Consider the following 27,108-nt stretch of genomic DNA (forward strand, 5'->3'; position numbering starts at 1 on the left):
TGAAAAGGCACTGATACCTTCAGCTCCCAAAGGGATATTTCCTGAGCAAGCTCCCTGTTTTCTGTCCTAAGTCGATGGATCTTCTCATTTATTTGTTGTAAGGTTACTAAAAGGAGAAAAAAGAATCGCAAAGATAATTAGCAAAACGAGTGACATTGAATAATCCCAGTGTATGAGCACCAGAGACACATTCTCTGACACTCGGGTGTAACTAACTTGTTAGCATTCCCATTGTGCCCTAAGGAAGCAAGTTTTAGCAGCATTTGAAACCCAAGACAACCTATTTTGGGGAGATTCCTACTTAAATTTTTTTCAAAGATAGAGAAACGCCCTCAAATGTCTTCTACGTTTACTCCCATCTGTAAGCACCAGTCTTGGAAAATGCAATCACTGCAAATGCTGATGTCATCCCCAGATATGTAACAGAAAAATCAAGCATCCTGTCAACTAACATTTCTCTCCTCCAATGATTAAGGTACAAAAATAGGTCCCTGCCAACAACCCAAAATGAACAAAACCATCCTTTGCTCCTGCTCAGCGCCATGTCCGTTTCCAGATCCTCCTTGGAATTCCACACAAGGAAAGCTCAAAATGGCAATTGAGTGACAACTCCAAGGCCTTCAGTGACTTTCTGCTGCTCACAGATTGCCTGTCATGAACCCTAGGCAGGGGCTCTGGAGGACAAGACCTTTGGAATCAAACACACTCGGGTACAAACTCCACGTTACAGTCTCTGGAGGGCCTGGATAACTCACACTCCCTGGAACACAAGCTTTTCTCATCCCAACATGAGAAGGTTACCCTCTACCCTGACAGGAAAACCACACTCATGAAGCGCCCTATCACAGATGGATAACACATCGAAGGTCGAGAACACAGACTCCTCTAACTGGCTCCTAATTCTCTCATCTTGGGGTACCTGCGTGGCTCAGTCGGTTAAGTGTCTGCCTTCAGCTTGGGTCACGATCCCACATCGGGTCATGATTCCACTCTGGGCCCTGGGGTCCCACATCTGGGTCTGCACTCAGTGGGGTGCATGCTTCTCCCCCTCCCTCTGCCAGCCACTCGGTCTGCTTGTGCTCTCTCTGTCAGATGAATAAACAGAATCTTTTAAAAAATAATAATTCTCTCATCTTACCTCAAAGTGCAAACTTCTCTTCTAGTGGCCCAATGTGAGCGCTCTCCTGCCCTGAGATCTCTCTTCTCACCACGCCCACTGCTGCACTCACAGGGACGAACACCAGCATTCGAGGGTTTGCTATGTGCCAGGCAGCCACCCTGGCCGTCAACAGACAGCACCGTGGAATCATCACAATCCATGAGGCCCGACACGATACATCAGCCCCACTGGCACACGTTCCTTTCCACTCATTCTCCCCTGGCAGGAAAGGCTCCCTCCACTTCAGACTCAAAACCATGGTTTAAACCTCTCTTGTGACACACGCTCTGTCTGGCAATATGTGGCTCCTTCTCTAAGTGTAGCCTGCTTGTTAGACTCAAAGAGTGTTTTCTCATCTTGACATTTCGCCAAGAGCCAGGTCATGGCATAGTACTCACTCCAGACCTCAGGCTCCTATCATCGCATGCCTCCTAAACATGTCTCTGCAAAATTACTCTTTCTATTCTCCCTACTCCCATGAAGTATACCTCCTCCTGGTCTCCTAAGAGATGGCAACACCCTCCACATTGTCACTTAGACTCCACATGGGAAAGAGAATGATTTTCAGGAGTTAACAAGTCACTTAGACATCAGAAGTCACCATATTTACCCCTAGTCGAATTATACCCACATCAAACACCGGTACTGAGAATTTACGACAATGAAAACTAAAGCCAAAAAACTTACCTTCATATCGCCGAGGCTTTATCTAAGAGAGGAAGAAACAAAATGAAGTTTGATGTCAAAACGTACTACTAGGAAAAATCTCTAGTTCAGGTCAATACCGAAACAGTCATCCAAGAAAATTACAATCATCATTTTGTATAGCAGAATGACTTCACAGGATTAAAAAAGAAGACAAAATTGGAATTTCCTGATTAAGTCATCATAGTTCACAATCCATTTCTGATAAGGAGCACAAAGGTATATAACTTAGTTTTGACCCCAAAATCTATTCACATACTGTGAAATGAACGTTCAACCTGTTCAATTCTTGACAGCGGACCATGCAGACATTTAAAAAAATATTCATTAATTCATCATTTCCGTAACTTTAATGCAACCCGATATGCACACTGAGTTCAGAAATGGATTATTATAAGATCCTGAAAGAAAGAAAATGGAAGGAAGGGAGGAAGGAATGTAGGAAGGAAGGCTGGCAGGTGAGCAAAGCTCTGACAAAATTATGCCATTTTCCTTGTCCAAAAAGCTTCTCTGAACTATTACTAAGGGTTGGCTGTTTGCTGAATTCACACACAGTTATGGCACATCAGGTGCTATGAAGTTTCCCAGACTGCTACAGAGGGTCATCAAAAAGACAGAAAAGCCATCGAATGAGAAAAAGAGTGGCACGTGGCGAGAGACGAAGCATAAGCAACAAGAGAAATGACAGCGGATGTTTCAAAAGAGGGGAACCGGGCTATCCAGATCGAGTCACCCTGATAAATTATAGCTTAGTAAACTCTAGGCAAGACCCCATTTTGAAACCATTAACATATTTCCCCGTTCAAAAGTTTTACAGGATGAGGAGAGGCTGAGGCCCGCCCCCAAATCTTGCCAGGATATTGGAATATCACCATGCTATCAACAAGCCAGTCATAATAACGTTGTTAGAGGAAAGTCCATCAGTGGAGGGCAAACAGAAAACCATGGTGATTCCTGTAACTTCACATGTTGCTTAGGAATCTCTGAGTTGCTCTGGCCCTTGTCACCGAGCCCCACAGGAAGGGGAAGTGAAGAGACAGATGAGCACACCAAAGACGTCATAGTTTTGTTTTCCTTTTTTTAAAAATTTTTTATTGTTATGTTAATCACCATACATTACATCATTAGTTTTTGATGTAGTGACCTATGACTCATTCTGCATAACACCCAGTGCTCCATGCAGAACGTGCCCTCTTTAACCCATCACCTGGCTAACCCATCCTCCCACACCCCTCCCCCCTAGAACCCTCAGTTTGTTTTTCAGAGTCCATCATCATCTCTCATGGTTCATCTCCCCCTCCGATTCCCCCCCCCTTCATTCTTCCCCTCCTGCTATCTTCTTCTTCTTTTTTTCTTAACATATATTGCATTATTTGTTTCAGAGGTACAGATCTGTGATTCAACAGTCTTGCCCAATTCACAGCGCTCACCATAGCACATACTTGTGTTCCTTTTGAAGGGAAGGTTTCTCCATTGGCAGGGAGAGGGGGGAGATTCCATTTAGAAATAAACTCAGAAGTTTTCTGTTCTTCTTAGAAAGGTCTGCCTTCAAGTGAAACTATGTCCCCAGAGCCTAACTGGGCCTTTCCCAAAGACTACGCAATAGAGGTGAGGGGGAAAGTCTCAACTCCAATGCAATCGCCTCCCTGTCTCACCTGGGAGTAAACTCAGTCTAACCCCAGACAGATGAGTAGACAACCTCACCCTCACATCCTATTTACCTCAGTTCCTTTACCAGAACAGGAGATCTAGCTTTCAACACAACCGTACAAGGCATACTAAGGGTAAAAACCACGACAGCAAGCACTAGAATCACACTACCTAAGGCATCTAAGGCAGAGATGATGGCATTGGCAGGTTGGGAATTTCAAGTCCCTTCCATACCTGATATTGGATCTAAGCAAAAAGGGGGCAGTAGGAAGAAGAGGTGATGAATGTAAGCAGAGATATGAAACTCTAAGATTTTACCGGGATTCTGGACAATACCATAACAGAAATCAAGAATGCCTTTGATGGGTTCATTAAGAGACTCAACATACCAGAGGAAAGAATCATTGTGCCTAAAGAATTTCCGGTAGAAACTTCCCAAAAGAAAAACAAAGACAAATATTAAAAAGACAGCACAGAAAATCCAAGACCAGTGGGACAATTACAAATCGTGTAACACACACAGAATAGGAGCAGCAGGAGAATGGACAGAGAGGTAGTTGAAGCAATAATGACTGAGGATTTTCCTAAATTAATATAGCCACCAAACCACAGATCCAGGAAGCTCAAAACAAGGAAAGCAGGATAAATTCCAAAACAAACACACCAACAACTAACGCCAATGATGCCTAATCCAGAATGTTCAGTCACAGGTGATTAAAGACAAAGAAACAAGTCTGGAAATCTGGAGCAGGGCTTGGGTGTGGGTGGTGGAAGGGGGAAGGAGAGCAGTAACCCTTACCCAAGAGGAATAAGGATAAGGACTACATCACACTTCCGAAACCTTGCCATCAAGAAGGATGAAATGTTTAAAGTGTTAACAGAAACATCCAACGAGAAACCTGTGGCCAGTGAAATGATCCTTCAAAACACACTACAGAGTAAGGAAAACCGTCGGGGATAATGATGGGCATTACTTCAACGGTAAAGGTGTCAATCCTCCAAAAGACATAATAATTTCTCATGTACATGCATTAACAACAGAGTGTCGAAGTACATCAGGCAGAAACTGAAAGAATTGCTGATGGAAACAGATGAATCCCTATTATAGCTGGGGAATTCAGAACCCTCTATCAGTCATTGACAGATCCAACAGATACAGAAATTCCATGAGAATACAGGTGAACTGAAAAGCATCACCAATCAACTGGATCCATTAACATCTGCAGAATAATCCATTCAACAACCAAACTAAAGACATTCTTCTCAAGTTCCCATGGAACATTCACTAAGAGAGGCCATATTCTGGGCCATAAGATACATCTGAACGACCAAAGGAAAAGAAATCACAGGACGTATGTTCTCAGACCACAAATGACTCAAACTAGACACCAAGTACTGAAAGATAGCTAGAGAATGACCAAAAAATGGAGATTAAACAACACACTTCTAAAGAACACATGGGTTGGAGGGCAGGTGGGTGGAGGGATGGATGAAAGAGGTGAAGGGGATTAAGAGTACACTTATTGTGATGAGCACTGAGAAATGTATAGAATTGCTGAATCATGTTGTACACCTGAAACTAATACTACACTGTTGGCCAATTATGCTTGAACTTAAAAAAAAAAAAAAAAGAACATATGGATCACAGAAGGCACTGCAACACAAATTTAAATCTATTTCAATCTAGGTGATCATCAAAATTGATGTATTAGAGGGATATTTCTATTACTGAATGGATATAAAAGGTCCAATAACTATAAAATTTTCTGCTCATTTATGAAGAACAGTATATATAAGCTACTTTAGTATACTTACAGCGAGGATGGTTCTCCAGATATAAATGAGAAAGACACAAACTCCCAAGGGGGCAGTGATAATGGGAAGTTTCCATAGAACTCCAACCCCATCAGGGCCAAGAAGGAAACGGTCAGGCACAACATGGACAAGCTGAAATAACACGTGAGACAATGAGGAATCTCAAAGATTTACAATGTCTCTGTCCCAAACAATCAACTTTACAAACCCTCCACCAGCCTCCCCCAGGTAAGCACACCTCTCAACTGCCTCCCCATGGAGGAGAAGGAGCACAGAGGGATTACAAAGGAACAGGGGCAAACTTTTGGGAGTGATGAGTGTGTTTACTATCGTACTGTGCTGATGGGTTTCCCTGTGTTTACCTATGTCAACTATCAACAAACTGTATTCTTGAAAAAGATGTTGTGATCATATATACATTATATAACACTGAAGCTGTAGGAAAAATCTAATAGACAAATCTTAAGAGATTTTATTTTGCCTACAAACACATGGCAAATAAATTTTCTATAGCTAACAGAACTTAAGAATTTATAAGCCAACATAAAATAGACAAGATAAGTAAATGTAAACTTACAGTAGGTAAGAAGTCACTGACTTCTATTGTACATCCATGAAGGACCTGGATAAACTCCTCTGGAACCTTTCCAAAAATAGGCCCAAAATTTATGGAAGAATGAGAAAAAGCAAGACTAAAAAATGTACTAGAGATATAAATGAGAATGTTCTATGGACAGATGTTTATAGATCAGGACATGAGTGAGAGAGAGACAGGAGGCTTCTATTAGAAGAATATGGGATTATTATTTCAACAAAAATAAATTCGAATTACTGTTTAGTTTCTGAAAACAGTGATGTTTTCTTTCAATGCCCACTTTGCTTCAGAATCACAGCCCAAAATGTCAGATTTCAGGGGTACATAAAGATTTTCATAATCAGGTGATCTTGTTTATTTTGATGGTATCTGTGACATTTTAAATTACTTGAACACCTATCTCCAAAAGCCAATGAAAGGCATTCATGTTCCTATTTCTCAGTATTGTAACTAAATCAGTCAAGAGCAACTCTAAAATTTGATTTTTAAAAAGATTTTATTTACTTATGTGAAAGAGAGAGAGAGCATGAGCAGGGGAAGGGGTAGAGGGAGACAGAAAAGAAGACTGCCGGCTGAGCAGGGAGCCCAAGCAGGGCTCAATCCCAGGACCCTGGGATCATGACCCAAGGCTAAGGCAGAAGCTCAACTGACTGAGCCACCCAGGTGACCATGAAATTTCATTTCTAAAAGAATACAAAATTCCTGGATATGGACACCAAAACAAAGAACACATCTCATTTTACAAAAACTGGAGTTCCAAGTATTTTAGGAGACAAGACGCTCACAATGCAATTCCTACTAATTCACACCAAGCTTGAATTTTGTGCAAACACAACTCTCTAGAAAGTACCCCTGAAATCTATAACATTTTCATCCTCAACCCTCACAGCTGAGGTCACAAACATGTGTGCTGGTGGGAAACATACACGGTCTTGGAACAGCCGCTGTCTGAAAGAGAACATTAGCTATCTGCTCAATGGTTGATCATGGGGATCAAATGCACAAAAGACAGAGGCCATCTTGTCACAAATGGAAAACACCCCCAGTTGTGGCCACGTGGTACATCTAGCAGCTGTCTGGATGCTGACCAGTAGCTGACTCTTAACTAGATGACATCCAATGGGGCCAATAACACTAGGTTCTAACAGACAATGGCCATGAGCAGGTGGAGGAGGGAAATGCGAGACCAGGTAGTTTATGCAAGAGCTCAGAGATGAGGGAGGGTGAGAAAGGCGAAGTGCTCTATGAGATGCAGCCTAGGCAGAGGGGAATATTTCCAATAAAGACTACGAAGAAATTCCCTCCATTGAAGACTCAAAAGAAACAGAATCGAGTCTATTTTGACTGGAGGTATTCATGTGGGATGATTCTGCCTCAACACTAGGGTCCTTCCTGACTACTCCCACTTTGCAAATCCCTCTCTAAGAATCTGGTGTAGGCCGATCTAAAGAAGTCTGCTTATTTCTAGAGTGTTCCCTGTCTGTCTCTCTCTCCTGAGGGTAAGGGTTTTCTTTTTTAAGGAGTGAAATAGTCACACTAGGAACCAGGTATTTCTTTATATTTGGACAATCCTAAGGACATTCAGGAGCTTTTGACTTTGGGGAAATCAACACTCTGTACACACTGGGCCAAAGAAAGGGTAACAACTCATTCACTTCCTGATTACATCAATCCATCAGATTTTCCTGTGACAAACGTCCCAGCGAGATGCGGTCACTTAGTGTCTGCTGGGCTTCTCAGGGCTCCCACGGACCTGGTGGGACACAGAGTCCCTGGGGACAGCCTCCAAGGCCAGGAGGAAAGGGCTGACTCCGAAGTTGTTACAAGTCAACCAACCAGGAAGCACAGAGCACAAAGGACATTTCACTGTTTAACACTCAAGACCCAACACCAATGCTTAAGATACCACTGTTCCCAGGGCTGCCAAACTTCACAAATATGAACAATGTGCTGACATGAAATCAATGTAGAAGATGGACCCTAAACATACAAGGCTTGAAGCAGGATCTTCACTGGGCTTCCAGGAGCCAGTCTAATGCCCGTAGCTCCTATAAATTAGCATTCCCGACATTTTAAAAGACAATTTTAATGAGATATAATGTACATATCATACAAGCCCCCTATTTAAGACAAAGAGCTCAATGGCTTTTCATATCTTCTCAAATCCTTCCTTCTTGCCACCATTACCCTAGTATTTGCAGGTTTCCATCCTGCCAGAGCTGCTCTTTTTGGACCAAGCAGCACAGACAGGACCCAGAACTTGATGTGGACGGCTGTGGCCACAGCCCCTTCAGGCTGACCGAGAAACCTGCCCTGTGGTCCTCGGTCTTCAGGAAGAACTGCAGTTCTTCTGAAGTTCTCACCAACAACCCCATGAAAAAACTATTATTTGACCACCATGTGAAAGAACCCAGTAGGAATGAAGACACCACTAGCAGCTTTGAGTCACCGGGGGGCTCAGGCCGTTCAGTGACGACGTCTTGGTTTGGATCAAGTCATGGTCTCATGGTCCTGAGGATGAGCCCCTCTTCAGGCTCTGGACTCACTGCACAGCTGGCTTGGGATTCTCTCTCTCCCTCCCCCTCTGCCCTTCCCCCCACACCTGTGAAGATGCCAGTGAAGTGCCATGTTTACTCACATTTGGGTTTGGGGAACCGGGACACCGCAGCAAGAGCACCAGGAACAACAGCCTCTGCACCTTCATGTCTTGGTCCTTTCAAGGGGTGCTGGGGCGTCAGGGAGGAGGTGGAGATGGGGGGTGGAGTGGAGGTAGGGGTGGGTGGGGTAGGGAGGGGTGGGAAGGGGTGGGAAGGGGATAGGGTTTTAATGAGGGTTGGGAGCAGGGTAGAAATAAAGGGTGGGATTGGGGAAGGCGTTTGTCAGGAGAAGAAGGGGTCAGCGACGGTGTCAGGGTCAGAGTAAGTACTCGAGGGGAGGTTCAGAAAGGGTAGTAGGTCAGCAGGTTAGTAAATCACTAGGTCAGCAGGAAACAGTAGCAGGTGAAGGGATTGGAGGAGGATACACTTTTCTCCAAGCCTTCCCCTGGTTGAACCATTCCTTAGCAACCCAGAGGCTTTATACTCTCTCTCAGCCAATCATCTGCCTTTGCCCCTGGTAGGTCATAATGGGCACCCCGCGTGACCTCATATTTAAAGAGCCCCTTCCCAACTGGCGCCCCACCACGTGCCATCCCAATAACAGGTCCTCTCTGGAACTTTGGCCATCCTTCTTGTTTCTGCTGCCTCCCAACCCAGGTCCCTGTTGCCCTCTTCTGGGCGCTATCTCCTTCCTTCCAGAACTCCCATCCTAGAGCCATTGGCTGAACAACATATAAAGCAAAGGAGGACAGAACTGCAACAACAAGCAAATACACAAGCAGAGTGGGAGGTTTCAACCCTCTCTCAGTGACTCAAAGCAGACAGAACATCCATAACATGTAGACCTTGAGAGCAAACCATCTGAATCCCACAGCTATCTCCGTATGTCTGTCCACATCCATAGACCACTGTGGAGGACACATTAACTTTAGGCATATAGGATACACTTACAAAAATGCACCCGATCTATTTTGGTCATAAGGGACATTTCAATATGTTTCAGAGGCATGAAATCACACAGAGCATGTTGTGGTAATATAATGTGCTAGAAATCATGGATAAAAAGCTCACTAGAAATTCCCATATGTTTAGAAATTGAGAAGTACCTCTACAAATAAAATAGGAGTAAAGAAATCCCAAAGAAAAAGCTACATTGGAACCGAATGAAATAAGCATGACAAAATTGTAATCAGATATGTCTTCTGGGCTGGTATATCCTGGGATATTAGTATGAGAAGACCGAATGGCCTCAAAATCATCCCTAATTGACGGAGACATTTGAACACCTCCAACAGCGGTAGATCTGTCGCTTATCTATGTGACCCTGCTACCCACTAGCTTGGGCTTTACGATATGAACCTCACAGGGGAAACAATCCAAGCTGACTCTCATGGGATCTCTTGGGACCTCCAGGAATGAGAGCATTTTAAGAGAAAACATTCACCAGCTTCTCTCCTGGGGGATCCAAGACAACACCCAGAGAGCTGGCAGCCCCAGGTGTGCTGGACGGGGAGAGCCAAGCAGGTGGGCAGGGCCAGGGACCCAGGTGACTGGACAAACCCCCTGTGATCATCTCTCTTGGGCCCTGTCCTGAGCCGAACCTCCTAAACTGTTTCTCTCTAGGACTAACACAATTAGTGTTATCTAATTGTGAGTTAATCCCAACTCATTCAGGCCCAAGGCAGCTGAAAATCAATGCTCTACAAACCACCACTTACTGTGTAAATTTCTTGTAAACAGGAACCATTTCAGCACTGCTAAAATAGGAACGCAGTATCTTTAACATAAATATAAATATATTTATATAATTAGCCATAAAATATAAAGAAGCCATAAAAGACACGCAAACAAAAACAAAACAAGGATAGCAAAACATTTGTATTAAATTCTGTTTAGAAGCTGCTGCCCGCCTCCAGAGCCCCAGAGTCGGGTGGTCCTGGTTATAGAAGGAGAGACCAGCTACAGAAGGGGTGGAGTCAGACTATATATATATAGGCCCAGCCTATAAGGGGGACTAGGGAATTCCAGGAAGGATGGCCGGGGTCACCCTGATTATAACTGGAACAGGGAGCAGGGAAGAAGAAGCAGTGAACAGAGTTTGGGGGCCTCGAACAGGTGAGATCACTCGTGGAGGTGAGGAAGTGTCCCCAAAGCCAGTGTCAGCCTCCTGTCTACGAAGCCCTTCGTGGCCCCTGGAAACAGGGCCGGGAGCCTAGAGTGTGAGATCCAGCTGTGCTGCTTACCAGCTCTGTGACCCTGGGCTGCTTTCCTTCAGGGAGCTGGGGCGTCCAAGCCTGTGTCCATAACTGTGCTGAGGACAAGAGGAAGCCCCGTGCTGAGCACCTGTGGACATTAGCATCATCATCTCCATGGGGCAAGTGCCTTCCCAGATCCGGTGCCTCACGTCTCACAGCTGTTCAAAGCAACACTGGTGACAACCAGAGGTCCCTCCTGTTTCAGGCCTGTGCTAAGCCCTGCCCTTTGCACACATCATCTCTCGGGCTACAGATGGCAGGAGGACCTCATAAAGTGTGGGGAGAGCTCCGGGCCCCTGGGGAGGCTGAGGGATTCCTGGGCCCTGGGGAAGGGTGAGTGATTGGGGGGCCCTACGGAGGGCTGGGGAACGGAGCTCCTGGGCTCCATGGAAGGCATGGGGGATTGGGCACCCCGGAAAGGGCTGGAGGAGTCTTGCAGGTTTCCTGGGTCCCCACAGGGCAGATCCCTCCCACACCTAAGCTGGTGCAGGCTGGGACCTGGAAGCAGCACCATACAGAGGCAGCGGGTCCATGGCATGCTGGATGGAGCGGTGAGGAATGGTCTGGCAGGCAGGTGGAACCACCAGGCTGGGCTGCCCTCGGTGCCTTCCCCCTTCCCCAGCCACCTCACTAGCTTGGCCCTGACCTCACCCTCCAGCAGGGCATGGGCAAGCCAGGCAGAGGTGGACACCTGGGGCCAAGGAAGGGTCCCTCCCCAGACCTCTGTGTTGTGGTTGTTGAACAGACAACAGGAGTCACCCAGGGCCCCTGGAACCAGGGGGGAGAATCTGGCCCCAGAGTCCTCTCCAATGGGGCTTGGGGAGAATCATGGAGGGACCGCATTTAGCTCTGGTTCATTCACAGAATCAAAGCACAACACAAGTCCCCTTGGATGCTCATGTCCCTTTATTACCCCAGCTACATCCTGGGCGCTCACTCGGGGACTTGGAAGCAGGAGAGTAATGGATAGTAATTTAAAAGAACAAAAATGCTGCAATGTGAGCACTCCTGATGCTCTTAAAATCAATGTCCAACACTCCCCTCCTCACCCTCCCCATAGTGAGGAAACTGAGGCAGCCAGGGATTTGGCAAAGAAGACACAGTGGTTTCTGAGGGTTTTGCTGATTACATCTGACCAAACTCCTTTTTCCGAAGGTCACTTCTTTTAATCTTGCCAGTGACGGTTTCGGGCAGCTCTGAGACAAATTCCATCTGGTCAAGGATAAAGCAAACCCATCCCAACTTAGTCCTGCTGTCATTTCTTACCAATGCCCCAGGCTCCTCCTCTGCCCCTGCACAGTCCCCCAGACGGGCTGGCACCCTGTGGTGGCCCCAGTAGGCTCCACCAAGGCATGTCAGGGTGTCCCCTGACCCGGGAAGTTGGATGCAGCCCTGTGATGTGCTCTGACCAGTGAGATGTGAGTGGGAGTGAGGCGTGCCACCTCGAACAGAACACTTGAGACCACTGGTCTGGCATCCACTCTGTCCATCTCTTCTAGCACCTGGCAGTTACCTATGGTGGGTGCTCCTTTATCCTGGTCCCAGGAAGACCATGCGGACATGTGGCCGGAGCAAGAAAGATACTTCCCTAGTAGGAGCCACTAAGACAGGGGCTACTAGTTCCTCACAGGAACATCAGCCCATCCTAACTGGCCTGCATCCTCCAGTCTACTCTCTAGGAGGCGGCAGAGCCTTACATGTGAAGGACGAACTCCGTTTTCAGATACACTGGGTTTGAGTTCAGCTCTGCCCTTTTCTTCACTCCAACCTCAGGCAATTTACTGTGAGTCTCTGAGCCTCTCCCGTTTCCATTCTGTCAAATGGATGGTTATACCATCTCAGGTTTGGGGGGATTAAATGAAATAACACATGTAGAGCTTTGAGTCCAGCGCCCGGCACACATGTTCAATAAATATTAGCTATCTAGCTTTGGGTAAACACTCAGAAAGCACAGCAATGTATTATTACAAAAGAAAGACACGTTAAATTTTTGACCCATGTATCCTTGCAAACGTGGTTTTTCAACAAGTCAGATAACATGTATATTTATTCACAGCCTGCTTTTGTCTCTTAATAATATATTTTTGTGATGTTTTTTATGTTACAAATAAGAGATCTGCATCATCTTTTTAAATTATAGGACAGCATTAATTACCACGAATAATTTAATCATTTCTCTATTGTTGGACATTTTCATAGTTCTCACATGGCACTGAAAACGAGGTAGAAAAAAAATCTCTCAGAATGTATTTTATGCTACAATAAATATTATTTTGTTACCTTTTGTTTGTTATGTATCTATATATGTATTGGGCTTCAATTTAGAATATATTTCTTACTACAAATAATGTTTTTTAAAAGTGTGGCAGTTGTTGACTTGAATGTCTTTTTTTTTTCTTTTTTTAAAGATTTTCTTTTTATTTATTTGACAGAGAGAGACACAACGAGAGAGGGAACACAAGCAGGGGGAGTGGGAGAGGGAGAAGCAGGCTTCCCGCCGAGCAGGGAGCCCGATGAGGGGCTCGATCCCAGGACCCTGAGATCGTGACCCGAGCCGAAGGCAGACGCTTAACGACTGAGCCACCCAGGTGCCCCGAATGTCTTTTTCAAATTGTGAAAGATTTCAAATATCCTTCTTGGATATTTCTAGGCTCTTGGCTGATTTTTTTCTGTAGGTTTTTTGTCAGCCTTTTTGTTTTCTGACACAGGATAGAGGTTTCCATGATTAAGATGGATCTCCCCTAAACCCCTAAGTTGAATGCTTCTTCAGTAGAGAAAAATGCTCATTCCATGGGCTACGTAAGCTCCACCCCAGCCACCCCAGGAGATTTGGGGCAGCAGAGCCCAGGGCCCACTGGACGGGACCAGGCCCCATCCCTCTGCCCTCACTCACCTTCCTGGGGTACTTACACGGGGCTGGCACTGACTTCACATGCTGCTGTAGCTCCTTGGTGAGCTGGTCCCGGTCATGGGAGAGGAATTCCGGAGTCAGGACAATAAATGCCTTCACCACCTGCAGCGCAGAACCAGAGTGGAGGCTCAGGGGGAGTGGCAACCAAGTGTATAGTCTAAAAAGTAAATGTGTATTAAGTAAATGGAAAAACAAGTTGACAGTTGAGCCTCTGGAAAAGAACAGGACCAGTGTCCATACTTCCAATTTCTACTCTCTGCCTTGGAAAATTACTTCACCTCTCTCAGCCTCCATGTCCTTCTCTGATGTGGGGACAGCACGGCTTCATTCCTCAGGGCATGGCTCTCAAGATTCATCGAGATCATTCATATAAACCATGAAGCTCGTTTAAACTGATTTTTATTCCTATCATTATCATCACCATTTTCCCTATTATTATAGGTAGAGTTCTGTGGGCATTAAATCAATGGTGGTGATTAACTACGTTCCTATTATTCATGTCGCGTCTACAGGGCACAGGGCCTTGTCCAGAGTAGGTGCTCAGCACACAGTGAATCAATGAATGCTTGCTCTGGAGCCAGACTGCTCACATTCCCATTCTGGCTCCACCACTTGACAGCTTTGTGATCAGGCAACTTATTTAATCTCCTTATGCTTGTTTCTTTCCCTGTAAAAAAGGGTCTCAGAGTCCTTAATTAATGAGGTTGCTGTGAGGGGGAAATGAGCCGGCAGGTAGGAAGGGCTCAGAAATTAGGAGACGGGCAGCAGTAGCCCCAGCTGCAAGCCACATTCACAAGCATCATTTTCTGTCCCACATGGTTGAGGCCACACTGCTCTCTGGTGGCCACACAGTGTAAATGCACATGCACACCCCGGGGCCCCCCTCCACCCGAGGTCCAAGGTTGGAGAGACAGGACCAGGAGGAAGGTTTCCCGGCACCTGCCTTGGTGCCCACACACAGACACGATGACCTCTGTGTCCTCCTCACCTCCCTTCGAATTGGGTCCAGGCTGCTCACCAGAGCTGATTCAGCCACAGCCGGGTGTTCGGCCAGGGCATTCTCCACCTCTGCGGGCCCGACGCGGTACCTGCGGGCTCCTTCTTGGCTTCTGAGTGGCTGCCAGGGCCGGGTGACCCAAGCCCTCAAGTCTCATGTTTTGGAGGGTCACCTCGTCCCTTGTCACATAGGATAACTGTCACAGGAAGCCAGATACCTGTGCCCTGGCTCTCTCATGGGCCCCAAACATGAAGAATGGGCACTCCGTGCTGAGAAATACAACACTCACATGCTCCCCAGAGTTTCTCACCTCACTGCCTCTGCTCAGGGAGGAGGGTGAATATTTAGTTCTCCCCGAGCTCTGGGGCTGGGCTCAAGCAGCTTCCCTTGGCATGAAACCTACTAGAAGCCTCAGCCTTTATCTTAAACATTCATGCAAATTCTGCATACTCTTCCCCATCATATTAGCATGTTTTAGAAATTTAAAAGGTAAACACACTCAACTTCCCTGAAATAGCCAAGAGAACTTGTTACTCTGGTATAATGTGTCATTTTTTTTTTTCTTTCCAAATCACGTGAAGATTTAGGGACAACTGACTTGGAGCCAGACAGCTTTGGTAAATCTGGGTTGTACCCAGCACTCTGAAACTTTAGGGAACTTTATTCACTAGTCAGTAACCCAGTTCCTTCATCTGTAAAATGGGCATAACTGCATCTACCTTCTAGCACTGAGAGCTGGGTTATATAAAGCACTGCAGAGTGTGCATCCCCATAGTAAGTGCCCCATAAAGGTTTATGTTGTTGTTATCTATTATTAAAATTTTCAGTGATTGTTGTGTCCCATTAGAGGAGCCAAACATAGAGGAAGCTTCCTCAACAATAAGGGCCTATGTAACGTCTTCCTTCCAAATCCCTTAAATTGCATAATGTCTCATTATGGTTCGCCTTGCAGACCTTCTTGAACTACATTTTGATAGACTTTTCTGGATGCAGGGCTTGGGGGAGGTGCACAGGTATCCCCAGAAAGGGGGCCCATAGACAGAGCTCTGTTCAGAGTCAGCCTGAGCTAACCATCACCAAGCTTGGATGAATGTCAGAACAAGCTAGATCCCATGAGGCATGTGAGGGTGATGCCTCCCGGCTCAGGTCAGCCATACCTACCCAGAGGCATTGATGATGTCATCGTTCCTCCCCAGGAACCAGATGTAGCCCTCTTCATCCATAGTTGCTCTATCTCCAGAGTTGTAAAAGTCCCCACACTCCACTTTGGCTGTCTTTACTGGGTTGTCCTGCAAAGACAACAATACCCCTTTGTTGAAGGCAACGAGTTTAGAGATGATGAGCCACAACCTGGTGCTCAGATCTGGGTCTGGATCCCGCTCCTGGCTCTACTTGGCACCTGGGCAAGTTTTGTAATCTCTCTGAGTCTATTTTCATTATATCCAAGTACTCAATGAACACTACTTGTCAATTAGTGAACAATATTGAGCCAATTTTAAGGATAAGTTTTTAAAGTAACAACTCACTTTTGTGTGGCGCTCTAGTATAATAAAATTTCCACTAGAACATGGACCCTGTGTATTTTATTTATTGTTCTCAGCTTAGCATTCACATAGTGCCTGGATAAATGAGAGGTTCAATACACTTTTGTTAAATGAATTTCCTTCCCAAAATACTACCTCATCTGATCCTCCCAGAAAACCTACAAGGCTTTTATTTTTCTAATTAAACTGTTTATTTTAAGATCATTGTATATTTGCAGGGTACCTGGGTGGCTCATTCAGTTGGGCGGATAACTCTTGATTTCTGCTCAGGTCATAATCTCAGGGTTGTGAGATCGAGCCCTGTGTAGGGCTCTGCACTCAGCATGGAGCCTGCTTGAGATTCTCTGTCTCCCTCCGCCCCTTCCCTAACTAATGCACACATGCATGCATACATGTTCTCTCTCTCTCTCTCAAATAAATAAATAAATCTTTTTTAAAAAGATAATTATATATTTGCATGCAGTTATAAGAAATAACACAGAGAGATCCTGTGTGCCACTTACTCAGTTTTCTCCAATGGTAGCATCTTGCAAAACTACAGTTCAATATCACAACCAGGATACTGACATTGCTACAGTCCACCAATCTCACTTAGATCTCCCAGCAGTTTACTTTTATTTTTTTGTGTGTGTCTACGTGTATTTTATCAAATGTGCATCCACCACCAGAGTCAAGTTACAGAAGACTCCCGTCATCCTGAGGATCTCCTGTGTTGCTCTTTTATATCTACACCCATCTCCCTCATCTTTTCCCTCCCTCCAAATCCCTAAGCCCTCGGCAGGGACTGATCTATTCCCTAGTTTTATAATTTTGTCACTTTAAGAGTGTTACATAAATGGAATCCTAGAGTATGTAACCTTTTGGGACTAGCTCTGTTTTTATTTTTTTCACTCAGTATAATTTTCTGGAAATTCGTCCAGCTTCTTATGTTCATCAATACTTTGTTCTCTTTACTGCTAAATGGTACTTCATGTTATGGATGAACCCCAGTTTGGGTGTCAACCCATTGAAGGGCATCTGGGTTGTTTCCAGTTTGGGGCTATTGTGAATAAAGCTGCTCTCAACATTCATGTGCAGGTTTTATGTGAGGCTAGATTTTTATAGGCCATAACAGAAGAAATGAATGCTCAGAGAAGCACAATAACTCACTCAAAGTCACCCAGCTGGTCAGTGGTAGGGTTGGTATTTGAATTTAATTCTTGCTCCACAGCCTTTGTACTCAACCACCAAGTGTTTGCACTCAAACACTCAATGTGTTGAGATCATTCCTCTCATGAAACATGAAATGATTTGAAAAAGGTCCAGGAAAAAAAAATTAAAAAAAAAAAAATTGAATGACATCCCATTTTAGGTTCCCTTCCAATTGTTCTGATTGTATTAAGGAGACCCTCTGACATGTTTTTAAAAGCTCTGGAACTACCAAGAGTAAGTTTCAGGACTGGAGCTTTTAGTGGGAACAGGGTTTAGCTAGAATTCAAGAAAAATTGTTTTGTTTGCATTATAGTTATAGTTATAATTGCCTTCTGTTTTTGGCAAATCATACTGTTTTCCATTTGTGATACTGATTAACTTTTTAAAAAACATATGTTTTATTTTTTTAAAAGATTTTATTTATTTATTTGACAGAGAGAGACACAGCGAGAGAGGGAACACAAGCAAGGGGAGTGGGAGAGGGAGAAGCAGGCTTCCCGTGGAGCAGGGAGCCCGATGCGGTGCTCGATCCCAGGACCCTGGGATCATGACCTGAACCGAAGGCAGATGCTTAACCACTGAGCCACTCAGGTGCCCCCAAAAACAGATGTTTTAAAGTAAAATAATGATTATTGTGTGCATCTGTTCTAACCTATCTGGGGGGCTGCCTGAAGGACAGGTGCAAGGAACTCACTTTATGTAACTCAGAAAAAAGCAGCAGGCCCGGCTCATAGAAGCTACCAGGCAAACTACAAAAGTGAAGTTGCCTGAGGTAAGAGATTATGGGTGGAGATATACAATAGACCATCAAGGTCTGGGGGAGATGCTGGAGTGAGTTTTGGGGTTTTTTTTGTTTTTTGTTTTTGAAATTAGGATGTTCAAGACAGCTATATGCATGGGGGAATTAAGACAGCCGTGAACATGCCTGGGCAAGATGCATGCTCAGCAAAGTCCTGAGAAAACCTTAAGCTTTCATCTCAGGCTGATCCCTAGGCTCAGAGCAAGTCCAGCTAAGTGGTGAAGGAGTATCCCAGCACAGAGCCAATCTGCACAGTGGTTGTTCTCTCTTCTTTTTTGGTTGGTGATGTTTTTCTTTGTTCATTTGAGCTCCTGCCCCTCAAGGAAATCTCTGTCAAAACATTAACTGAACACGAGCTAAAGGATCAGAAACCTCAGTAATCACACATGACAAACAATAGTCTTTAAAGAATTTGCAAAAGTACCACAACAAAGGACTACTATAGCCTTCAACAGTCCAAAATCAAAAAACAAAACAATGAAACCCCAGCAACCTCAACCCCCAGGGAAGTGGGAGAATCTGATTTCTAGAGTTCACTCATATGTGGAATTTAAGAAACAAAACAAATGAACATTGGGGAAAAAAGAGGGGAAGGCTAAGAAACTGACTCTTAACTGTAGAGAACAAAGTGATGGTAACCAGAGGGGAGGGGCAGGGGGATGGGTGAAATAGGTGATGGGGATTAAGGAGTGCACTCCTTACGATAAGCACTGGCTGATGTATGTAAGTGATGAATCACTAAATTCTATTCCTGAAACTAATATTGCACTGTATGTTGACTAAGTGGAATTTAAATAAAAACTTGGAAGAAATAATAAGTCAAACGTGTTAAGTGATCAAAAACTAAGAGAAAAAATGAACAAAGAACTAAAAAACAGAAAAAACTATATATGGACAAAAGATATTAAAGAATGATTCTATTTAGAATAGCAACAAAATGAATATAATACTAAGAATAAATTTAGTCAAGAAAGTGAAAGACGTACACTGAAAAATAAAAATTGTTGCTGAAAGAAATGAAAGAAGGTATCAATAAATGGAAAGACATACTGTATTAATTGGAGACTTAATATTTTTTTTAAGATTTTATTTATTTATTTATTTATTTGAGAGAGCGAGAATGAGAGAGAGAGAGAGAGAGTGCACATGAGAGGGGGAAGGTCAGAGGGAGAAGCAGACTCCCTGCTGAGCAGGGAGCCTGATGTGGGACTCGATCCCGGGACTCCAGGATCATGACCTGAGCTGAAGGCAGTCGTTTAACCGACTGAGCCACCCAGGCACCCTGGAGACTTAATATTAAGATGACAGTACTACCCAAAGCCATCTTCAGGTTCAATGCACTCCCTATCAAAATCTCAGTGGTATAGAAATATTCATCCTAAAATTCATATGAAATCTTGACGGATCTCAAATAGCCAAGACAATCTTTTAAAGGGAGAAGAAAGTTCTTCTTTCCAGGGAAAAGAGCTTACACTACTGATTTTTAAACTTACTGCAAAACTACACTACTGATTTTTAAACTTACTGCAAAACTATAGATTTCATATGAAATCTTGACAGATCCCAGATAGCCAAGACAATCTTTTAAAGGGAGAAGAAAGTTCTTCTTTCCAGGGAGAAGAGCTTACACTACTGATTTTTAAACTTACTGCAAAACTATACTGGAAATAATCTAAATGTCTATTAAGAAATTGATGGATATACAAAATATGGTACACCCATACAAAACTGGCATTAAAAAAAAAAAGACACATAGATGATTGTAATAAAATAGAGAACCCAGAAAGAAATCCTCACATATATGGTCAATGGATTTTAGGCAAAAATGCCAAGACCATTCAGTGGGAAAAGTCAATCTTTTCAACAAATGGCACTGAGAAACTAGGATGTTCAGATGCAAATGAATGCAGTTACCTTATACACCATATACACAAATTAACTCAAAATGGATCAAAAACCTAAACACAAGAGCTAAAATTCTGAAACTCTTAGAAGAAAACATAGGGGGAAGTCTTCCTGATTTTGGATTTGACAATTATTTATTGACTATGACACCAAAAGCACGGGAAACAAAAGAAAAAAATAGATAAAATGTTCCTCATCAAATTTTTAAAATTTTACTTGAAAGGACACTATCAAAAGAGTGAAAAGACAATGCACTGAATGGGAGAAAATATTTGCAAAGCATATATCTTATGAGGGGTTCATATTCAGAGTATATAAAGAGCTCTTACAAATCAACAACAAAACAAACAACCCAATTTTAAAAATAGGCAAAGGACTTAAATAGACAATTCTCCAGAGAAGGTACACAAATGGCCAATAAGCACATGAAAAGATGCTCAACATCACTAGTCATTAGGGAGATGAAAATCAAAACCACAATGAGACACCACATCACATGCGGTAGAATGACTATTATACACACAAAACAAACAAACAAACCTGAAAATAACAAGGATTAGCAAGGATATGGAGAAACGGGAACACTTGTACATTGCTGATAGAAATATAAAATGGTGCAGCCACTGTGGAAAACATTTTGGCAGTTCCTCAAAAAGTTAAATATAGGGGCGCCAGGGTGGCTCAGTCATTGGGCGTCTGCCTTCGGCTCGGGTCATGATCCCAGGGTCCTGGCATCAAGCCCCACATCGGGCTCCCTGCTCAGCATGGAGCCTGCTTCTCCCTCTCCCACTCCCCCCTGCCTATGTTCCCTCTTTCACTGTCTCGCTGTCTCTCTCTCTCTGTCAAATAAATAAATAAAATCTTTAAAAAAAACGTTAAATATAGAATTACCATAAGATGCAGCAATTCCACTTTCAGGTATATATCCAAAAGAAGTGAAAGCAGGAACTCAAACAGATACTTGCACACCAATGTTCATTGCAGCATTATTCACAGTAGCCAAAAGATGGAAATAATCTAAATGTCTATTAAGAAATTGATGGATATACAAAATATGGTATACCCATACAATACCATTCAGCCTGAAAAAAAAATGACATTTGGTCACATGCTACAACATGGATGAACCTTGAAAACATGTGCTAGGTGAGATAAGCCAGACACAAAAGGCCAAATGTTGTACAATTCCACTTAATAGAGGTACCTAAAATAGGCAAATTCTTAAAGCCAAAAAGTATATTAAAGGTTACCAAATGCTGGGGATATGAGGAGGAGGGGGGAGTTATTGTTTAATGGGAACAGAGTCTCCATTTGGGATGGAAAAAATTTCTGCACATGCATGGTGGTAATTGTACAATGTTGTGATTTACTCAGTGCTGCTGAATTGTATGCTTAAAAATGGTGAAAAGGGTGAATTTTATATATTCTACCTCAGTAAAGAAAAGAAAGGAAAAAAGCAAACAAATCTCAGTGGAGGAGTGACAACATATAGTCAAGAGAGCATGTGAAATGGGGTATATATCTACACAGGTGTGGGCATAGAGGAGGACATCTTTGTAAAATAAAATATGTTACTTCCAATTTAAAACAAAACTGATGTTGCTCTGGACCATCCCAGTTTAATTTAGCCAGAATCTCTATGGTTGGATCCAAGAATTATTTTTTTAAATCTCCTCAACTGATTCTAACATACAGGCAGGGTTGAGAACCACTGATCTATATATCTGTTACTCTGTTTATTTCCTCTTTTATCCAAGCCTAAAATCGTGCTACTGTGAATTAAGGCTAGGGCCTGCATTATTTGCTTTTGGTCAATAACGTCACAAAAGGAGCAGCACCACCCACCCCCAAGGCCATAGAGTGAGGCCAACAGGGACACCAATGGTTGTTCCTGTGGAGAAAGGAGACGGGTCTGAGATCAACTTCAAGGTCTGTCCACTCTCCCCTGACCAATCTTGGAAGCTGAGAATTTGCCTGGTCAAGAGTTTCAGGTTTCTTTAGAACCTGTCACAGTTTTATGTAATCCCTGGATTTCTTACGTAGGGTTTGGGAACCAAAAAGATGTGGGTTTGAATCCTAGACCTGCCATTTATTTGACGTGGGGAAAACATACAAAGCTTCCAATTTGCAGTTTCTTCCTCTGTGAAGTGGGGGCACCACTGTCCTCTCTGGAGGCTCAGCAAGGTTAACAGATTTGTGCACAGCCTGTTGGTAAGTGGGACTGTAGGATTTGAACTCAGTCAAAGCTTCCTGCATACTCAACCTCAAGAGATCATTGGACAGGCGCCTGGGTGGCCCAGTCGTTAGGCATCTGCCTTTGGCTCAGGTCATGATCCCAGGATCCTGGGATCAAGTTCCACATCCGGCCCCCTGCTCTGCAGGAGGCCTGCTTCTCCTTCTCCCACTCCCCCTGCTTGTGTTCCCTCTCTCACTGTGTCTCTCTCTGTCAAATAAATAAATAAAATCTGAAAAAAAAAGAGAGAGAGATCACTGGAACCCAAGTCTGGGGTGCTTCTTTCTACCCTGTCAGCACTTAAGTGTCAGATGGTTTTGGACAGGAAAGGATGTGGGAACACACTAGGAGCTTAGAGATTAATTAGAAGAGGCTTCATTGAGTTGGAGTGACTGAAGAGAGGTGTGAAGAAGGCTCGTAGTACAGAGTTGTATCCACCCCCTTAGTACCCACACTGCTCCCTGAAGGGATTTGGGGGGCCTGGAAGTGGGCAGGTGAGGATCACCACTTACTTCATAGCCCATGAAGAGGCCAATGGGCTTGGTGGGCTTCGTCCTGATGCCAATGTTGCCTTCAGTGTTGAACGGCAGGCTGTTGCCCTTGTCGTCAATGATCTGGAGCAACAGGCCTGTGGATCCCAACCTGCAGGGCCACCCCAACACGCCGGCCCCACCCACACAGTACCTGACTATTTGTGTGACACTGGTGAGAATAAATGGGGGGAGGAGCCCTGTCAAAAAATAGATTACAGCTGTCAGAAGACTTTGAAGTCAGGAAATGGTGAAACCCAAGTTATGGGTCTCCTGGTCTCACGGATATGCAGACGTGGCAAACGTGTCTTCAAGCTAGAAAACACAGATCAGGGAAAACTAGAAGCACCAGCTGATGGAGAGAGCTGCCAGGGCTCCCTCCAGGTGCTCTGGTCCCATCTGTTGTGTATGAGGCTTCCAGCTGCCAGGCTGAGCAGCATTCATGCCCAGGATACTGCAGTTCTCAACTGAAGCCTCCCCAGGAAATCGGCGGGAAAACAGGAGGAGAAGAAGAAGGACAACAACTGGGGTGGGGGTGGGGTGGAGTGGGCACAGCTGGTTCTGTCACCTGGTGTCCCACAATTGTTCAATCCCAGCTCAGCCCTAACTGCACCCAGCAAATGCCTTTAGGACCAGACCTGGACGTCGAAGGAGGGGATGCCTTTCCCGATGGAACCCGGCTTGATCTTCATTCCACGGAGAGTGACACAACTTACTCCCTATTCATAAAAGAAAGAAAATGGGGTTGGCCAAAGAGTCCAGGCTGATTACAAAGCATTAAGAACCACACACAGCATCCTCACTCATCCATGTCATTCGATGCTATGCAAAGAACCCTTATGGGGAAGCTAGAAGGCCCAGATTCTAGGTGCAAGGCATGGACCCAATTCTGGTCAGCAGATATTCACCACACCTGACATAGACTGGGCCTGTGCGAGCTCCTGGGGCTACCGGGTCCACTGCGAGGGGCCAAAAAAGAAGCAAAGGGGTGAGCCCGGGGCTGTGGGCATGTAACGTGAGGTGTGGAGTACGCACTGTATGTCAGACATGTGTCCGTTTGCTAGAGGAAGGCCATGATATCATTTAACATTGACTCAGGCTGTTAAACAGTGATAGGAACCCTGTCTCAACGACTCAGAGCTGTGCTGAGAATATTCAGATTGTGTTGTCCCCTCTGCTAGGCAACTGCCCCACCCCCATTTATCCTCCTGATGAACTTTATTCCTCCTTTATGGTACTCTAAAATATCTTTCTAAAGCTAAGCTAGACCAGGATTTGAATCTTTTTTTTTTCTTTTTAAGATTTTGTGTGTTTATTTGAGAGAGAGAAAAACGAGAGACAGAGTAGGGGTGGAGGGGGACGGGCAGGGGGAGAGGGAGAAGCAGGCTCCCCAGCTGAGCAGGGAGCCCAATGTGGGGCTCAATCCCAGGACCCTGGGACCACTACCCAAGCCAAAGGCAAATGCTTAACCGACTGAGCCACCCAAGGATTTGAATCTTGACTCCAGCTATGTGCCAATTAATCCCCCTTCATCTTCTCTGTAAAGGGGTAATTATAACACTTAGCTCTCATAGTACCTGTGAGTGTGTGGAAAACTCTTCACACAGTGCCTGGCACACCAAGTTAGCTCCATAAACAGTCACAACTAGCTATTATTCTAGCCCCAAGAAAAGTCAGTTGGGACATTCTCCTTCTGTAGTATTTTTTCCCACACTTCCATTGTAGCCAAGAGAGCATTATACTTCTTTTTTAAAAAATATTTATCCATTTATTTTAGAGAGATAGAAAGAGTGCAAGAGTGCTTGAATGGGGTTTGGGGAGCAGAGGGAGAGAGAGTCTTAAGCAGACTCCCCGCTGAGCATGGAGCCCTATGCAGGGGCTCAATCCCACGACCCATGAGATCACCACCTAAGCTGAAACCAGGAGTCGGAAACTCAACCCACTGAGCCAACCGAGAGCTCCCAATTATCCTTATTTTTGCTTGTCTGTTTCCCTCAGTGAATAACAAGCATCCTGAGAATAGAGACTGCCCCATTCATCTCTACTACCCTAGTATCTAGGGCAACACTTACTTAAAAACAAGAGTAACAGCAAGGTGAGCATGTACAAGAGGTTGGACATTGTAGCCAGAGCTTTATATACTTCCTTTCGTTTCCCTTATCACAACCCAGCGAGACTGGGTTATATTTCCATTTTGGAGACAGAGAAGCAGAGACTCTGGAAGGTTCAGTGCTATGCCAGTGGTCTTGAAGCCTGTAATTGGCAAGCTGAGATTTGAACCGGGGTCTGAGTTCCTGAGAGGGAAAGCTCTTCCTCCTTTGCTATGTTGCTGCTCACAGTACAGGCATGTGGAAAATGTCCCAGAAATGAGTCAGTGGCTATGCAAATACTTTGTGAAATACAGCACCACCTGGGTATGAGGCAGTATTCTGTTGTTGCAAAGAGTTGATACAAAGGAACCTGGATCATGGGTATATTGTAGTTCTCATCCCACCCTCCTCCTTGTCCAAATATAAACTATGAACCATACAAGAACTAACCTAGAGTCTTAATATTTCTTAGGCCTGGAAGCGGACCAATTAACTGATGATTTAAAAGCATATTTTTTTTTGCAAAAAAGTCAAGATGAGTATGTGAATTGAGGCTAAAATAGTCATTTTGCTCCAGCTCCTGAGATGGTAGTCGTCTGTCTGTCAGTTACAGGGATAACAAGGAGGCTGGGGAAAGTGGCCCAGCAACAGAAATGACTTGAGAATTGTGTTGGAAGATACCTGCCCCTGCCCCTACTATCATTAATAACGTTTTTCTGGTTTAAGACATGCCTGATACTCTGAATGTCCTGTCACCTGGCTAGTCAGTGATGCCTTTGGGAGTCACACTGTGTGTGTGTATGTGTGTGTGTCTGTGTGTGTGTGTTGGTATATACAGAAAGTCTCTGTTCCCTCCCCCACTCTAGCTAGTGTCCCACAATCAAACCTGTGTGCTGTCCACATGAGCATCCAGAAATGAACTTCTGGGGCCAGCTCCTGGCTGCCTGTGGTTGCCACCCTAGGAAGGAATGAAGTAGGCAGGACTTGCTGATGGTGGGCTCCATGTTACTGGAGAGAACCTCCCATCCCGCCACCCCTCCTGGGCTCCCTAGAGCTAATGATCCCAGGGATGGTAGCACCATGTCCTTACACCCCTTTTCAAAGTTTTGTCCAATAGTTTTCAGGACATTGGCCTCTTGACAAACTGATGAGCTGTGAATTGTCTTTGTGCAAATTGATTTGGGGCAAATTAGCCTAGAACTCTGAAGCCTCCCATTGGCTTCAGGCAATGTGTGAGCAGAGTGGGGCCTCTGCATATACATGGTTCAGCTCGTCTGCTGGGCTCAGTGGCTCAGCACATCCTGACTGATCAAGAAAGTACCATCTACCTACTGTTTCTACCTACTGTTTCTGACTGTCCGTAGACCTCGTAGAGCAGAAGACCTGTCCGTTTTCTCCACTGCTCTTGATCCTCTGGCAGCAGAGAGTGCTCCAGGGTAGGGAACCTGAGACTTAGGGGAAGGCAAAGTGACAAGAGAACTTGCAGTCAGGCCTTGGATGTTCTGCCCCAGGCCCAGAGTGTTAAGAGCTCAGAGCCTCGTCATCTGGATCATTCATGCTTCTGCTTCCTCATGTTCTTAGTTGCCTTTGGGGCAATTTGCTGGTGGTCAAAGCCAACTGGAAGTCACTCACTTCCTGTCAGTTCATGTTAACTCTTCTGGCAAGGGGTGGGTGGTGGCGGTGAGGCTAATGGGTTTGGATCAAAGGTTTGGATCAACTTTGGAAGCTGACATAAAAAGATGGCAAAGATGTATTTATCAGACCTTGTCTTCACACTCTCTGTGGCTATGAGGGGTATTTTATAAACTGTAAGGTGGTAGGGGATAAGATCCCAAGAGCATGTTAGGATGCTAACAGAACTGCATTGCCTTCTCTGAAGGGTAGGGTCATGTGAATTGAAGGGCTTTTGTATTTCTGAGCAGAGAATGCAAGTTAGAGGGTAGAAATGAATTGCCCAGGACATCAAGGAAGACTGGGATGTGTGTAGGAAAGGAGAGAAGGGTTATGGTAGCAGCCCTGAGAGAAAGAATTTCAGAGAGCCAAAAAGTTGGCTGTGAACATCTGTAGTAGGTACATTGCATGATGTAAATCCTCTTCTTCATTTTTCCCCATAACATTTTCTGCTAATAAAA

General features: G+C 44.5%; 1 protein-coding gene across 32 annotated transcripts in view; it reads right to left on the reverse strand.

Moving 5' to 3' along the window:
- Positions 1-27,108, reverse strand: part of LOC135364545 (transport and Golgi organization protein 1 homolog) — a 51,809-nt gene that overhangs the window by 10,022 nt on the left and 14,679 nt on the right. For 3 of the 32 annotated variants that reach the window (XM_064592654.1, XM_064592663.1, XM_064592646.1), the window contains 9 exons: positions 22,869-23,605; positions 21,015-21,205; positions 15,846-15,973; positions 13,687-13,789; positions 8,563-11,988; positions 5,907-5,972; positions 5,330-5,461; positions 1,847-1,868; positions 18-106 (listed from right to left, as the gene is read on the reverse strand). In XM_064592654.1, the coding sequence (XP_064448724.1) occupies positions 18-106; positions 1,847-1,868; positions 5,330-5,461; positions 5,907-5,972; positions 8,563-8,628 (375 nt within the window). In that variant the 5' untranslated portion in view covers positions 8,629-11,988; positions 13,687-13,789; positions 15,846-15,973; positions 21,015-21,205; positions 22,869-23,605. The other 29 variants (XM_064592658.1, XM_064592656.1, XM_064592650.1 and 26 more) reach the window with 29 other exon arrangements.

Source organism: Mirounga angustirostris, unplaced genomic scaffold (genome assembly GCF_029215605.1).
Source record: "Mirounga angustirostris isolate CCGP_5_RB_7025 unplaced genomic scaffold, mMirAng1.0.hap1 SCAF_5, whole genome shotgun sequence".
Lineage (NCBI taxonomy): Eukaryota > Metazoa > Chordata > Mammalia > Carnivora > Phocidae > Mirounga > Mirounga angustirostris.